Source organism: Salmo salar, chromosome 26 (genome assembly GCF_965601325.2).
Source record: "Salmo salar chromosome 26, fSalSal1, whole genome shotgun sequence".
Classification (NCBI taxonomy): Eukaryota; Metazoa; Chordata; class Actinopteri; order Salmoniformes; family Salmonidae; genus Salmo; species Salmo salar.
In genome coordinates this window covers 9049019-9063499 of record NC_138316.1, presented here as the reverse complement: position 1 = coordinate 9063499, position 14481 = coordinate 9049019, and the positions used below count along the sequence as shown (strand labels likewise).

The window sequence follows — 14481 nt, the reverse complement described above, 5'->3', positions numbered from 1 at the left end:
CTCGAATTCCCTGTCATAAATCAGCCAAGGCGCAGCGTGCCAGTAGTTCCACATATTTATTTGTGAACCCAAACAAAACAAGAAACAGGTGAAAACTGAAACAAACGTGACGTTCTGGGGCTGCTCAAACACAGCTGCACAAAAACAAGATCCCACAAAAACACAGGGAAAAACAGGCTGCCTAAGTATGGCTTCCAATCAGAGACAACGAATGACAGCTGCCTCTGATTGGAAACCATACCCGGCCAAAACATAGAAAACAAAACATAGAATGCCCACCTACCTATCACACCCTGACCTAACTAAACAGAGAAAACACAGCTCTCCTAGGTCAGAGCGTGACAGTACCCCCCAAAGGTGCGGACTCCCGAAGGTGCGGACTCCCGGCCGAAAACCTGAACCTATTGGGGAGGGTCCAGGTGGGCATCTATAATTGGCGGCGGCTCTGGTTCCGGGCGTAGTACCCCCCCCTGCCCACTGATCCCTCCGCTTCTGTGTGGCCGGAGGAACCAGACCGTGGATCATCGCCGGAGGCTCTGGAACGCCAACCGCCACTGAAGACTCCGGGCTGAAGGCCGCCGCTGAAGACTCTGGGCTGCAGACCGCCGTTGAAGACTCCGGGCTGCGGACAGCCGTTGAAGACTCCGGGCTGCGAACCGCCGTTGAAGACTCCGGGCTGCGGACCGCTGTTGAAGACTCCGGGCTGCGGAGCATTGCTGAAGACTCCGGGCTGCGGAGCGTCGCTGGAGGCTCCGGACTGGGGAGCGTCGCTGGAGGCTCCGGACTGGGGAGCGTCGCTGGAGCCTCCGGGCTGAGGAGCGTCGCTGGAGGCTCCGGGCTGAGGAATGTCGCTGGAGGCTCCGGACTGAGAAGCGTCGCTGGAGGCTCCGGACTGAGGAGCGTTGTTGCAGGCTCCATGCCTTGGATCATCAATACAGGTTCCGTGCCCTGGATCATCAATACAGGTTCCGTGCCCTGGATCATCACTGGAGGCTTTGTGCCATGGATCATCTCTACAGGTGCTGGGCCATGGATTATCCTTACAGGCTTCGTGCCATGGATTATCGCTACAGGCTCCGGACCATGGAAAATCCCTACAGGCTTCTTGCCATGGATTATCTCTACAGGCTCCGGGCCATGGATTACCTGTGGAGGCTTCGTGCCATGGAACATCCCTACAAGCTCCGGGCCATGGGCCATCACTAGAGGCTTCGTGCCATGGATCATCTCTACAGGCTTCGGACCATCGATTATCACTGGAGGCTTTATTCGTGGAGCTGGAACAGGTCTCACCGGACTAGGAAGACGCACTGAGGACCGAGTGCTCAAAGCAGGCACCGGCCGTACTGGGCTATGGAGGCATACTGGAGGAAGAGTGTGAGGAGCAGGCACAGGACGTACTGGGCTATGGAGGCGCACTGGAGGACAGGAATGCTGAGCGGGCATACTCCCAGCTGGCTGAGTGCCAACCTTAGCACGACAGCGGTGAGGAGCTTGCATCGAGCGCACCGGGCTGTGAGAGCATGGGCGACACCGTGCGCAACACCACATAACACGGTGCTTGTACAGTCACTCGCTCCCCATGGTAAGCACGGGGAGTTGGCTCAGGTCTTAAACCCGCCTTAGCCAATCTAACCGTGTGCCCCCCCCCCAAAAAAATGTTTTGCCGCTGCCTCTCAGCCTGCTGTTGCTTCTTAGCAGTTCTTCCCATTATCGCCGTTCCGCATTCGTTGCCTCTATCTCCTCCGGCCGGGCGGCGATACTCTCCCAGCCTTGTCCAAGGTCCTGCCCCATCCAGGATCTCTTCCCAGGTCCAGTCCTCTGATCCACACTGCTTGGTCCCGCTCGTCTTCCTGGTGAGTGCACGCTGCTTGGCTTTCTTTTGGTGGGATCTTCTGTCATGATTGCTATCCTCGAATTCCCTGTCATAAATCAGCCAAGACGCAGCGTGCCGGTAGTTCCACATATTTTATTTGTGAACCCGAACAAAACAAGAAACAAGTGAAAACTGAAACAAACGTGACGTTCTGGGGCTGCTCAAACACAGCTGCACAAAAACAAGATCCCACGAAAACAGGGAAAAACAGGCTGCCTAAGTATGGCTCAATCAGAGACAACGAATGACAGCTGCCTCTGATTGGAAACCATACCCGGCCAAAACATAGAACACAAAACATAGAATGCCCACCCACCTATCACACCCTGACCTAACTAAACAGAGAAAACACAGCTCTCCTAGGTCAGAACGTGACACATTCAAGGGTTTTTCTTTATTTATACTATTTTCTACATTGTAGAATAATAGTGAAGACATCACAACTATGAAATAACACATATGGAATCATGTAGTAACCAATTTTTTTAAACAAATCTAAATATATTTTATATTCTTCAAAGTAGCCACCCTTTACCTTGATGACAGCTTTGCACACTCTTGGCATTCTCTCAACCAGCTTCACCTGGAATGCTTTTCCAACAGTCTTGAAGGAGTTCCCACATATGCTGAGCACTTGTTGGCTGCTTTTCCACTCTGCGGTCCAACTCATCCCAAACCATCTCAATTGGGTTGAGGTCGGGTGATTGTGAAGGCCAGGTCATCTGATGCAGCACTCCATCACTCTCCTTCTTGGTCAAATAGCCCTTTCACAGCCTGGAGGTGTGTTGGGTCATTGTCCTGTTGAAAGACAAATGATAAGCTGCAGAATGCTGTGGTAGCCATGATGGTTAAGTGTGCCTTGAATTCTAAATAAATCACAGACAGTGTTACCAGTCTCTTCTTCTTATTGGTGTCCTTTTGTAGTGGTTTCTTTGCAGCAAATCGACCATGAAGGCCTGATTCACGCAGTTTCCTCTGAACAGTTGGTGTTGAGATGTGTCTGTTACTTGAACTCTGTGAAACATTTATGTGGGCTGCAATTTCTGAGGCTGATAACTCTAATGAACTCTGGGTCTTCCATTCCTGTGGCACTCTTCATGAGAGCCAGTTTCATCATAGCGCTTGATGGTTTTTGCGACTGCATTTGAAGAAACTTTCAAAGTTCTTGAAATTGTCCGTATTGACTGACCTTCATGTCTTAAAGTAATGATGGACTCTCATTTCTCTTTGCTTATTTGAGCTGTTCTTGCCATAATATGAACTTGGTCTATTACCAAATAGGGCTATCTTCTGTATACCACCCCTACCTTGTCACAACACAACTGATTGGCTCAAATGCATTAAGAAGGAAAGAAATTCCACAAATGTACTTTTAACATGGCACACCTGTTAATTGAAATGCATTCCAGGTGACTACCTCATGAAGCTGGTTGAGAGAATGCCAAAAATGTGAAAAGCTGTCATTAAGGCAAAGTGTGGCTACTTTGAAGAATCTGAAATATGAAATATATTTTGACTTGTTTAAAACTTTTTGGGTTAATACATGATTCCATAAGTGTCATTTCATAGTTTTGATGTCTTCACTATTATTCTACAATGTAGAAAATAGTCAAAATAAAGAAAAACCCTTGAATAAGTAGCTGTCCAAACTTTTGACTGGTACTGTATGTTAATGTCACGAATCCCACCGAAGGTGGCTCCCCTGCCTGCTCGGGCGGCGCTCGGCGGTCGTCGTCACCGACCTACTAGCCGCCGCTGATCCCTTTTTCCTTTTCGTTTGGTATGTCTTATTGTTTGCACCTGTTCGTCATTTGTCTTTTGATTTTGGTTATTTAAGCCTGGTTAGCCCGCCCAGTGTTGTGCGGGATTATTTTAGCGTCAGGTTGTGTTTTTGTAGTTGGATGTGCTGGCGATTTACGACTGTAATATTGTATGCTGGCTGTGCACCTGTTTTGGGCACTTGGCATTTTTTCCACGCCGTTTGTGTTGGCGTCAATCGTGTTGTGTTTTTTTTATTTAAATAAACACAAAGTTACGTACCTCTGCTCTCTGCGCCTGACTCCTACCACCACTCCTAGCAACCGTCTGACAGAATCCCGCACCAACTATGGAGTCAGCAGGAGCAGCCTCCCCTCCTCTCCCATCGATGGAGGAACGGGTCCTTCACCATACCACCATCCTCCACCGAATCGGCTCAGCGATGGAGCAGATGATGGAGAGGATGGACCGATGGGAGAGGAGTGGCCTCCCTACCGCATCCCCAGCACCAAATCCCCCTCCACCATCTACCCCTCCACCGACGTCCGGACCCGGAGCCCTACGCCTGGCTCTCCCCAGGGAGTACGATGGAGCGGCGGCTGGGTGCCAGGGGTTCCTGCTACAGTTGGATTTGTACCTGGCTACCGTTCATCCAGCTCCCTCGGGAGAGGAGAGCGTAAGCGTCCTCGTCTCCTGCTTAACGGGACGTGCCCTGGAGTGGGCCAACGCAGTGTGGTATGGCCCAGACTCGGCAAGGGATCACTACCCCAAGTTCACCCGCCGGTTCCGGGCCGTGTTCGACCACCCAGCAGAAGGCCGGGCGGCGGGTGAACGGCTGTTCCACCTGCGTCAGGAGACGAGGAGCGTGCAGGACTTTGCTCTGGAGTTCCGGACCTTGGCTGCTGGAGCGGGGTGGAACGACAGGGCCCTGATGGACCACTATCGGTGTAGCCTCCGGGAGGACATCCGCCGTGAGCTAGCCTGTCGGGACACTACCCTGTCACTAGACGAACTAATCGACATGTCCATTCGTCTTGACAATCTGCTGGCTGCGCACGGGCGTCCAGACGGGGCCCTGTTGGTTCCACCTCCAGGTCCTCCAGCTCCCATACCTATGGAGCTAGGGGGGCCGCGTCCAGGGGAACCGGAGGAGGAGGCTCCCCTTGTACCCAGTGTGGTCGGAGAGGACACACTACCGACCGGTGCTGGGGGAGCTCCTCTGGGAATCGGGATGGCAGGCGGAGCACTCCTCGTCCATCTCAGGTGAGTAAGCACCAACCTCACCCAGAGCTCCCTGTTGGTCACATGTTAGTTTTAGTAACTTTCCCCTTGTTTTCTCCCTCTTTCCAGCGTAAGGCGCTAGTCGATTCAGGCGCAGCTGGAAACTTTATGGATCGTGGGCTCGCATTAAGGCTAGGGATTCCCCTGGTGTCGTTGGACCAACCTTTCCCCGTGCACTCCTTAGATAGCCGACCATTAGGGTCAGGACTGGTCAGGGAGGCCACGGTGCCACTGGACATGGTAACGCAGGGGGATCATGGGGAACGGATTAGTCTCTTCCTCATTGATTCTCCTGCGTTTCCGGTGGTGCTGGGGATTCCCTGGCTGGCCAATCACAATCCCAATATTTCGTGGAGACAGGGGGCTCTCAGAGGGTGGTCAGAGGAGTGCTCATGCAGGTGTAAGGGAGTTTCCATCGGTGCGACGACGGTGGAGAGTCCAGACCAGGTTTCCACTGTACGCATTCCCTCAGAATATGCCGATTTGGCTATCGCCTTCTGTAAAAAGAGGGCGACCCGATTACCACCTCATCGACGAGGGGATTGCGTGATAAATCTCCAGGTAAACGCTGCACTTCCCAGGAGTCACGTGTACCCATTGTGACAGGAGGAGACGTTGGCTATGGAGACATATGTCACGGAATCTCTGAGACAGGGGTATATTCGGCCCTCCATGTCACCCGTCTCCTCGAGTTTCTTTTTCGTGAAGAAAAAGGATGGAGGGTTGCGTCCGTGCATTGATTATCGAGGTCTAAATTCCATCACAGTAAGGTTCAGTTACCCACTACCTCTCATCGCTACGGCGGTGGAATCATTTCACGGCGCGCGTTTTTTCACGAAACTGGACCTCAGGAGCGCGTACAATCTGGTGCGTATCCGGGGAGGAGACGAGTGGAAAACCGCATTCAGTACCACATCGGGCCACTATGAGTACCTTGTCATGCCGTATGGGTTAAAGAATGCTCCAGCCGTCTTTCAATCCTTTGTTGACGAGATTCTCAGGGACCTGCACGGGCAGGGGGTGGTGGTGTATATTGACGACATCCTGATTTATTCCGCCACCAGTGCCGCGCATGTCTCCCTGGTGCACAAGGTGCTTGGGCGACTGCTGGAGAATGACCTGTACGTCAAGGCTGAGAAATGTGAGTTTTTCAAACGAGCCGTTTCCTTCCTGGGATGACCGCGTTAAAGCCGTGCGTAATTGGCCAACTCCGACCACGGTAAAGGAGGTGCAGCAGTTTTTAGGGTTTGCCAATTACTACCGGAGGTTTATCCGGGGCTTTGGTCAAGTTGCTGCTCCCATTACCTCACTGCTGAAGGGGGGTCCAGCGCGCTTGCGCTGGTCAGCAGAGGCGAACAGAGCGTTCAGTCGCCTGAAGGAGCTGTTTACCGTCGCTCCAGTGCTGGCTCATCCGGATCCCTCTTTGGCATTCATAGTGGAGGTGGACGCGTCCGAGACTGGGGTGGGGGCCGTGCTATCACAGCGCTCGGGCACGCCACCCAAACTCCGCCCGTGCGCTTTCTTTTCTAGGAAGCTAGGGCCGGCGGAGCAGAACTATGACGTGGGGGACAGGGAGTTGTTAGCTGTGGTCAAGGCTCTGAAGGTGTGGAGACATTGGCTTGAGGGGGCTAAGCACCCTTTCCTCATCTGGACTGACCACCGTAATCTCCAGTACATCCGGGCAGCTAGGAGACTGAATCCGCGTCAGGCCAGGTGGGCCATGTTCTTTACACGTTTCCGGTTCACGATCTCTTATCGGCCAGGTTCACAGAACACGAAGGCCGACGCACTGTCCCGCCTATATGACACCGAGGAGAGGGCCATCGATCCGGCTCCCATTCTTCCGGCGTCGTGTTTGGTAGCTCCGGTGGTATGGGAGTTGGACGCGGAGATCGAGCGGGCGTTACGGTCGGAACCTGCACCATCGCAGTGTCCGGCAGGTGTTCAGTACGTACCGCTTGGTCTCCGTGATCGATTGATTCGATGGGCCCATAATCTCCCCTCTTCGGGTCACCCTGGGATCGAGAGGACAGTGCGGAACCTGAGGGGGAAGTACTGGTGGCCCACCTTGGGTAAGGACGTGCGGTTTTATGTTTCCTCCTGCTCGGTGTGCGCTCAGAGCAAGGCTCCTCGACACCTGCCTAGAGGGAAATTACACCCCCTCCCCGTTCCACAGCGGCCGTGGTCACACTTGTCAGTGGACTTCCTCACTGACCTTCCCGTATCTCAGGGGAACACCACTATCCTGGTCGTTGTGGATCGGTTCTCGAAGTCCTGTCGTCTCATCCCGTTGCCCGGTCTCCCTACGGCTCTGCAGACTGCGGAGGCCCTGTTTACCCATGTCTTCCGGCACTATGGGGTGCCCGAGGACATCGTTTCTGATCGGGGTCCCCAGTTCACGTCCAGAGTTTGGAGGGCGTTCATGGAACGTTTGGGGGTCTCGGTCAGCCTGACCTCGGGTTTCCACCCCGAGAGTAATGGGCAGGTGGAGAGGGTGAACCAAGAGGTGGGTAGGTTTCTAAGGACGTATTGCCAGGACCGGCCCAGAGAATGGGCGAGATACGTGCCATGGGCAGAAATAGCCCAAAATTCTCTACGGCACTCATCAACCAACATGTCACCGTTCCAGTGCGTGTTGGGCTACCAGCTGGTCCTGGCTCCATGGCACCAGAGCCAGACCGAGGCTCCTGCGGTGGAGGATTGGGTGCAGCGCTCGAAGGACACCTGGAGAGCCGTCCAAGACGCACTTACAAAGGCGAGTGGACGGCAGAAGAAGAGCGCTGACCAGCACCGCAGTGAGACCCCTGTGTTTGCACCAGGGGATCGAGTCTGGCTCTCGGCTAGAAACCTGCCCCTCCGCTTGCCCTGCCGGAAGCTGGGCCCGCAGTGTGTAGGGCCGTTTAAAGTCCTGAGGAGGATAAACGAGGTGTGTTACCGGTTACAACTTCCATCTTACTACGGTATTAACCCCTCGTTTCATGTGTCTCTCCTCAGGCCGGTGGTGGCTGGTCCCATGCAGGAAGGTGAGGTGCCGGAGGACATTGGGGGGTCCAGCGGCATTCTGGACTCCAGACTTCGGGGGGGGGGGCCTACAGTACCTCGTCGACTGGGAGGGGTACGGCGCGGAGGAGAGGTGCTGGGTACCCAGGAGGGACATTTTGCACCCCCCACTACTGAGGGAGTTCCACCGCCTTCATGGGGATCGCCCTGCGCCTCGTCCTCCGGGTCGCCCTCGAGGTCGGTGGCGGCACGCTGCGGGAGCCGCGCGTCAGGAGGGGGGTACTGTCATGAATCCCACCGAAGGTGGCTCCCCTGCCTGCTTGGGCGGCGCTCGGCCGGTAGTTCCACATATTTTATTTGTGAACCCGAACAAAACAAGAAACAAGTGAAAACTGAAACAAACGTGACGTTCTGGGGCTGCGCAAACACAGCTGCACAAAAACAAGATCCCACGAAAACACAGGGAAAAACAGGCTGCCTAAGTATGGCTCAATCAGAGACAACGAATGACAGCTGCCTCTGATTGGAAACCATACCCGGCCAAAACATAGAACACAAAACATAGAATGCCCACCCACCTATCACACCCTGACCTAACTAAACAGAGAAAACACAGCTCTCCTAGGTCAGAACGTGACACATTCAAGGGTTTTTCTTTATTTATACTATTTTCTACATTGTAGAATAATAGTGAAGACATCACAACTATGAAATAACACATATGGAATCATGTAGTAACCAATTTTTTTTTAAACAAATCTAAATATATTTTATATTCTTCAAAGTAGCCACCCTTTACCTTGATGACAGCTTTGCACACTCTTGGCATTCTCTCAACCAGCTTCACCTGGAATGCTTTTCCAACAGTCTTGAAGGAGTTCCCACATATGCTGAGCACTTGTTGGCTGCTTTTCCACTCTGCGGTCCAACTCATCCCAAACCATCTCAATTGGGTTGAGGTCGGGTGATTGTGAAGGCCAGGTCATCTGATGCAGCACTCCATCACTCTCCTTCTTGGTCAAATAGCCCTTTCACAGCCTGGAGGTGTGTTGGGTCATTGTCCTGTTGAAAGACAAATGATAATCCCACTAAGCGCAAACCAGATGGGATATCGCTGCAGAATGCTGTGGTAGCCATGATGGTTAAGTGTGCCTTGAATTCTAAATAAATCACAGACAGTGTTACCAGTCTCTTCTTCTTATTGGTGTCCTTTTGTAGTGGTTTCTTTGCAGCAATTCGACCATGAAGGCCTGATTCACGCAGTTTCCTCTGAACAGTTGGTGTTGAGATGTGTCTGTTACTTGAACTCTGTGAAACATTTATGTGGGCTGCAATTTCTGAGGCTGATAACTCTAATGAACTCTGGGTCTTCCATTCCTGTGGCACTCCTCATGAGAGCCAGTTTCATCATAGCGCTTGATGGTTTTTGCGACTGCATTTGAAGAAACTTTCAAAGTTCTTGAAATTGTCCGTATTGACTGACCTTCATGTCTTAAAGTAATGATGGACTCTCATTTCTCTTTGCTTATTTGAGCTGTTCTTGCCATAATATGAACTTGGTCTATTACCAAATAGGGCTATCTTCTGTATACCACCCCTACCTTGTCACAACACAACTGATTGGCTCAAACGCATTAAGAAGGAAAGAAATTCCACAAATGTACTTTTAACATGGCACACCTGTTAATTGAAATGCATTCCAGGTGACTACCTCATGAAGCTGGTTGAGAGAATGCCAAAAATGTGAAAAGCTGTCATTAAGGCAAAGTGTGGCTACTTTGAAGAATCTGAAATATGAAATATATTTTGACTTGTTTAAAACTTTTTGGGTTAATACATGATTCCATAAGTGTCATTTCATAGTTTTGATGTCTTCACTATTATTCTACAATGTAGAAAATAGTCAAAATAAAGAAAAACCCTTGAATAAGTAGCTGTCCAAACTTTTGACTGGTACTGTATGTTAATGTCACGAATCCCACCGAAGGTGGCTCCCCTGCCTGCTCGGGCGACGCTCGGCGGTCATCGTCACCGACCTACTAGCCGCCGCTGATCCCTTTTTCCTTTTCGTTTGGTATGTCTTATTGTTTGCACCTGTTCGTCATTTGTCTTTTGATTTTGGTTATTTAAGCCTGGTTAGCCCGCCCAGTGTTGTGCGGGATTATTTTAGCGTCAGGTTGTGTTTTTGTAGTTGGATGTGCTGCCGATTTACGACTGTAATATTGTATGCTGGCTGTGCACCTGTTTTGGGCACTTGGCATTTTTTCCACGCCGTTTGTGTTGGCGTCGATCGTGTTGTGTTTTTTTTATTTAAATAAACACAAAGTTACGTACCTCTGCTCTCTGCGCCTGACTCCTACCACCACTCCTAGCAACCGTCTGACAGTTAAACATATCTCTGTCACCTCTTTTACTTAGATAGTTCTCCCTCATCACTCCAAAATGGTCATTACTGAATTTAAACTAGATTAACTTTGCCTGGGTGCATTTTGCAGTGTGGTAATGTATTCAGTATTCAATGGGGGGGTGGAGAGGGTAAACTTGGTTTAATGGAATGAGAACACTTGCTGCGGTTTTGACATGTGACTCAATCTAGAATTTAATCTTGAACACATGGTCTCACTCACTCACGATGTGCAGTTAGTCACACAACTTCACTAATGCACACTATTCACCAATGCACACTACAATCAATCAAACTGGACTTTATAATGTAAAAAGGGTCATTCTGTGATCAAATAGCCCAAAGTTTGATATCTTGTATCGGGTATCTTTTGACATCTCTCGGCAGCCGTCACCAGCAGTGCCTGCTATATTTTTATCAGCTCCTTTTATTCAATCTTTTCTGTACTATCTTTCCTCACCTTGTGTTTCCTACTTTTCTTTTGCCCATGATTTGAGCTGTGGATTTTTGTCATGAATAATACAAAGCCAAGCACATCAAAGTGAGTGTGGAAACTAACACTGTTGTTCTTCGGGGAGCCGTGCGGTCCAATTTGCATTTCTCTTACTGTTTGGCAGCCTATTTAAAGAATCCAAGGCTATTCTTATTGGTTGGAATCAGGTTAGATTGCGTAATCCCTTGTCCCTATGAAGTGGTACATATGATCATGTAATTAGCCTGCAGTACTGTAAAAGCTTGGCCTCTTTTAACACTATCCTGGTCCCAGATCTGATTGTGCTGTCTTGCTAACTCCTATGGTCATTGTCATGCATTGGCATAAACAGATCTGGGACCAGGCCAATTTAAGACAACTGTACTGTTCTACTGCTGACCACCAGGAGGCAGTCTAAGCAGGACACATTGACTTACATTTTACATTTACATTTTAGTCACTTAGCATACGCTCTTATCCAGAGCGACTTACAGGAGCAAGTAGGGTTAAGTGCCTTGCGTAAGGACTTACATCAGTTTGTACGATCATCCAGGCGTTGGTCAAGCCTACGTTGCCCTCGGTGCCAAAGAGCTGGAGTCCCCTCTTCAAATCCCTCTGGGCATAGTGATCAATCTGGATACAAGACACACAAAGACATCAAGGTGAAGACATGGACATCCTTACTTATGCAAAACACACACACAAACACTCTCTGTCTCTGTCTCCGAAACACACAACTTATTTACACATTCAGACAGTCAACAAACAATACATCAATCCGATTGATTGCCATTGATCCAGAGCCTTTGCTCTCTCAAAAACTGTGCCAGTAGGGTAATGTAGTCTTTTGGCATGTTTGTGTAGAGGGCTACAGGCTGACACCATCAGTGGTCTGTTCAACCCGCTGTCAAAAGGGCTGTCCCACTTTGCTAAAATCACATCTGTTTACAGCCGTTTCAACACAGCTGCAATGTAGCATGAATAATAGACTCTATACCTGATATTTTTCTGAGCAAAATAATATACGGGTACAATGTAGAACACAAAGGTAACACAAAGGATAAAAGAGCATGAGTAAGGCCTTCAAGGGAAGAGTTACTAAAATCCAATTTCATGATTTTAGCTTTGTTCTTGTCTTGTATTCCCTTCTGAAAATAACAGGAGCAAAATTTGCTCTGCTGAAAGCACAACGGGACTTGAGATGCACGCTTAACTCTGACTTTCGCGTCATTCATTGTCGTCAATGGGAGACAAATTCAAGTTTAGTGCCATCTCAAGTCAGAATATGGCCCATAGGAAATAAGTCTCCTTGTAGATACTGGCTCATACTTCCAATCCTAACTTTGCTGACACTGCTGTAATTTAAAAAATGCATGATCAAATCTGTCTGGATAAAGACCAATCCACTCTGATAATTTTGGGGGGGAAATGTGGGGGGGGGGGGGGGGATCTTGGAGGCCTGGTGGCCTTGCGATTAGGAGCTTGGGCCGGTGGCTGATGGATCGCTGGTTCGGGTCCCCGTTTTTGACCTTGTGGGAGATCTGTCTACGTGCCCTTGAACAGGGCGTTGACCCTGGTTGCTTCTGTGTGTCGCTCTGGATGGGAGTCCGTTAGATGACTAATGTGATGTAGTTGTTGAGCGGCTTCACTGCAAGTATATTGTATGTTTTAAATATTCAATCAAAAATAAATAATAATATACTTTTTAAAATGATTATAATAATAATAATTTAAAAAACATATCCCGTGTATCGCCTTGGAACACACTGACTCATATTATGCCGGGTCACCACAAGACAGCTAAACCTGCCATATTAGATTAGAGATTGAAAGAAGGATTTTGTATCATTTTTCAGCAAATGGCAATCGCTGCGGCCTCACAGTCTTTAAAGTCATTGCTTTGAGTGATTCTAATCAACTTGACGCTGCCTACAGAAGCTACTGTTGTTTTATACACACTGTTATGGATTAGCCTGAATCATGTTGTAATCAAATGGGCAATTTAGAAACAGTGTGAATACTCACCAAACACACTCTCTTCCCAAAGCAGCTCATTATACAGCAGTAGAGCTTTTAAAATCTTTCTCTAGGCCTCAAGGTTTGCTGTTTTTTCATGTTTATTTTCTTCCTGGTAGTTCATTTATGGATTAAGGCTAAACTAGAGTCCGCTCACCTGGTGTCCCAGGTCTGAATCCATCCCTTTCTCTTTCTCATCGTCTAAAAATATGTCCTCTCCTCTGCTCCTTCATCTGTACTGATCTTAAAGAATGTACCAGCTGAAAGCCAGGCTAATGACGAGCTTCCAGCATATTTTTTCCCCCTTTCAAATCTTTGCCTGTCAGTGCAGTGAAGGGAGAGGAGAGGAGAGAACAACGTTTTATTTCAGACAGTGTACATAGAGTGCATTTGCAAAGTATTCAGACCCCTTGACTTTTTCAACATTTTGTTACGTTACAGCCTTATTCTAAAATGGATTAAATCGTTTTTTCCCCTAATCAATCTACACACAACACCCCATAATGACAAAGCAAAAACAGCTTGTTAGAAATAAAAAAGAAAACACGTAAATATCACAAGTGTCGCACACCTGTATTTGGAAAGTTTCCCATTCTCCCATTCTTCTCTGCAGATCCTCTCAAGCTCTGTCAGGTTGGATGGGGAGCTTCGCTGCACAGCTATTTTCAGGTCTCTCCGGAGATGTTCGATCGGGATCAAGTCTGAGCTCTGGCGGTGCCACTCAAGGACATTCAGAGACTTGTCCCGAAGCCACTCCTGTGTTGTCTTGGCTGTGTGCTTACGGTCGTTGTCCTGTTGGAAGGTGAACCTTCGCCCCAGTCTGAGGTCCTGAGCGCTCTGGATTTTCATCAAAGATCTCTTTGTACTTTGCTCCGTTCATCTTTCCCTCGATCCTGACTAGTCTCCCAGTCCCTGCCGCTGAAAAACATCCCCACAGCATGATGCTGCCACCACCATGCTTCACCGAAGGGATGGTGCCAGGTTTCCACCAGACGTGACGCTTGGCATTCAGGCCAAAGAGTTCAATCTCGGTTTCATCAGACCAGAGAATCTTGTTTCTCATGGTTCCTTTTGGCAAACTCCAAGCGGTCTGTCATGTGCCTTTTACTGAGGAGTGGCTTCCGTCTGTCCACTCTACCATAAACGCTTGATTAGTGAAGTGCTGTAGAAATAGTTGTCCTTCAGGAGCTCTGTCAGAGTGACCATCGGGTTCTTGGTCCCCCCCCTGACCAAGGCCCTTCTCCCCCGATTGCTCAGTTTGGCCGGGCGGCCAGGTCTAGAAAGAGTCTTGGTGGTTCCAAACATCTTCTATTTAAGAACGATGGAGTCCACTGTGTTCTTTGGGGCCTTCAATGCTGCAGACACTTTTTGGTACCCTTCCCCAGATCTGTGCCTCGACACAATTCTGTCTTGGAGCTCTACAGACAATTCCTTCGACCTCATGGCTTGGTTTTTGCTCTGACATGCACTGTCAACTTTGGGACCTTATATAGAGAGGTGTGTGCCTTTCCAAATCATGTCCAATCAATTGAATTTGCCACAGGTGGACTCCAAGTTGTAGAAACATCTCAAGGATGATCAATGGAAACAGGATGCACTTGAGCTCAATTTCGAGTCTCATAGCAAAGGGTCTGAATACTTATGTAAATAAGGTATTTCTAAAAACCTGTTTTC

General features: G+C 49.3%; 1 protein-coding gene across 3 annotated transcripts in view; it reads right to left on the bottom strand.

The window, feature by feature from the left end:
- LOC106587084 (tetraspanin-4) overlaps positions 1 to 14481 on the bottom strand; it is a 109596-nt gene that overhangs the window by 6495 nt on the left and 88620 nt on the right. For all 3 annotated transcript variants that reach the window (XM_014175024.3, XM_045708307.2, XM_045708308.2), the window contains one exon: positions 11323 to 11424. In XM_014175024.3, coding sequence (XP_014030499.1) covers positions 11323 to 11424 — 102 coding nt within the window. The remainder of the gene's footprint in view (positions 1 to 11322; positions 11425 to 14481) is intronic.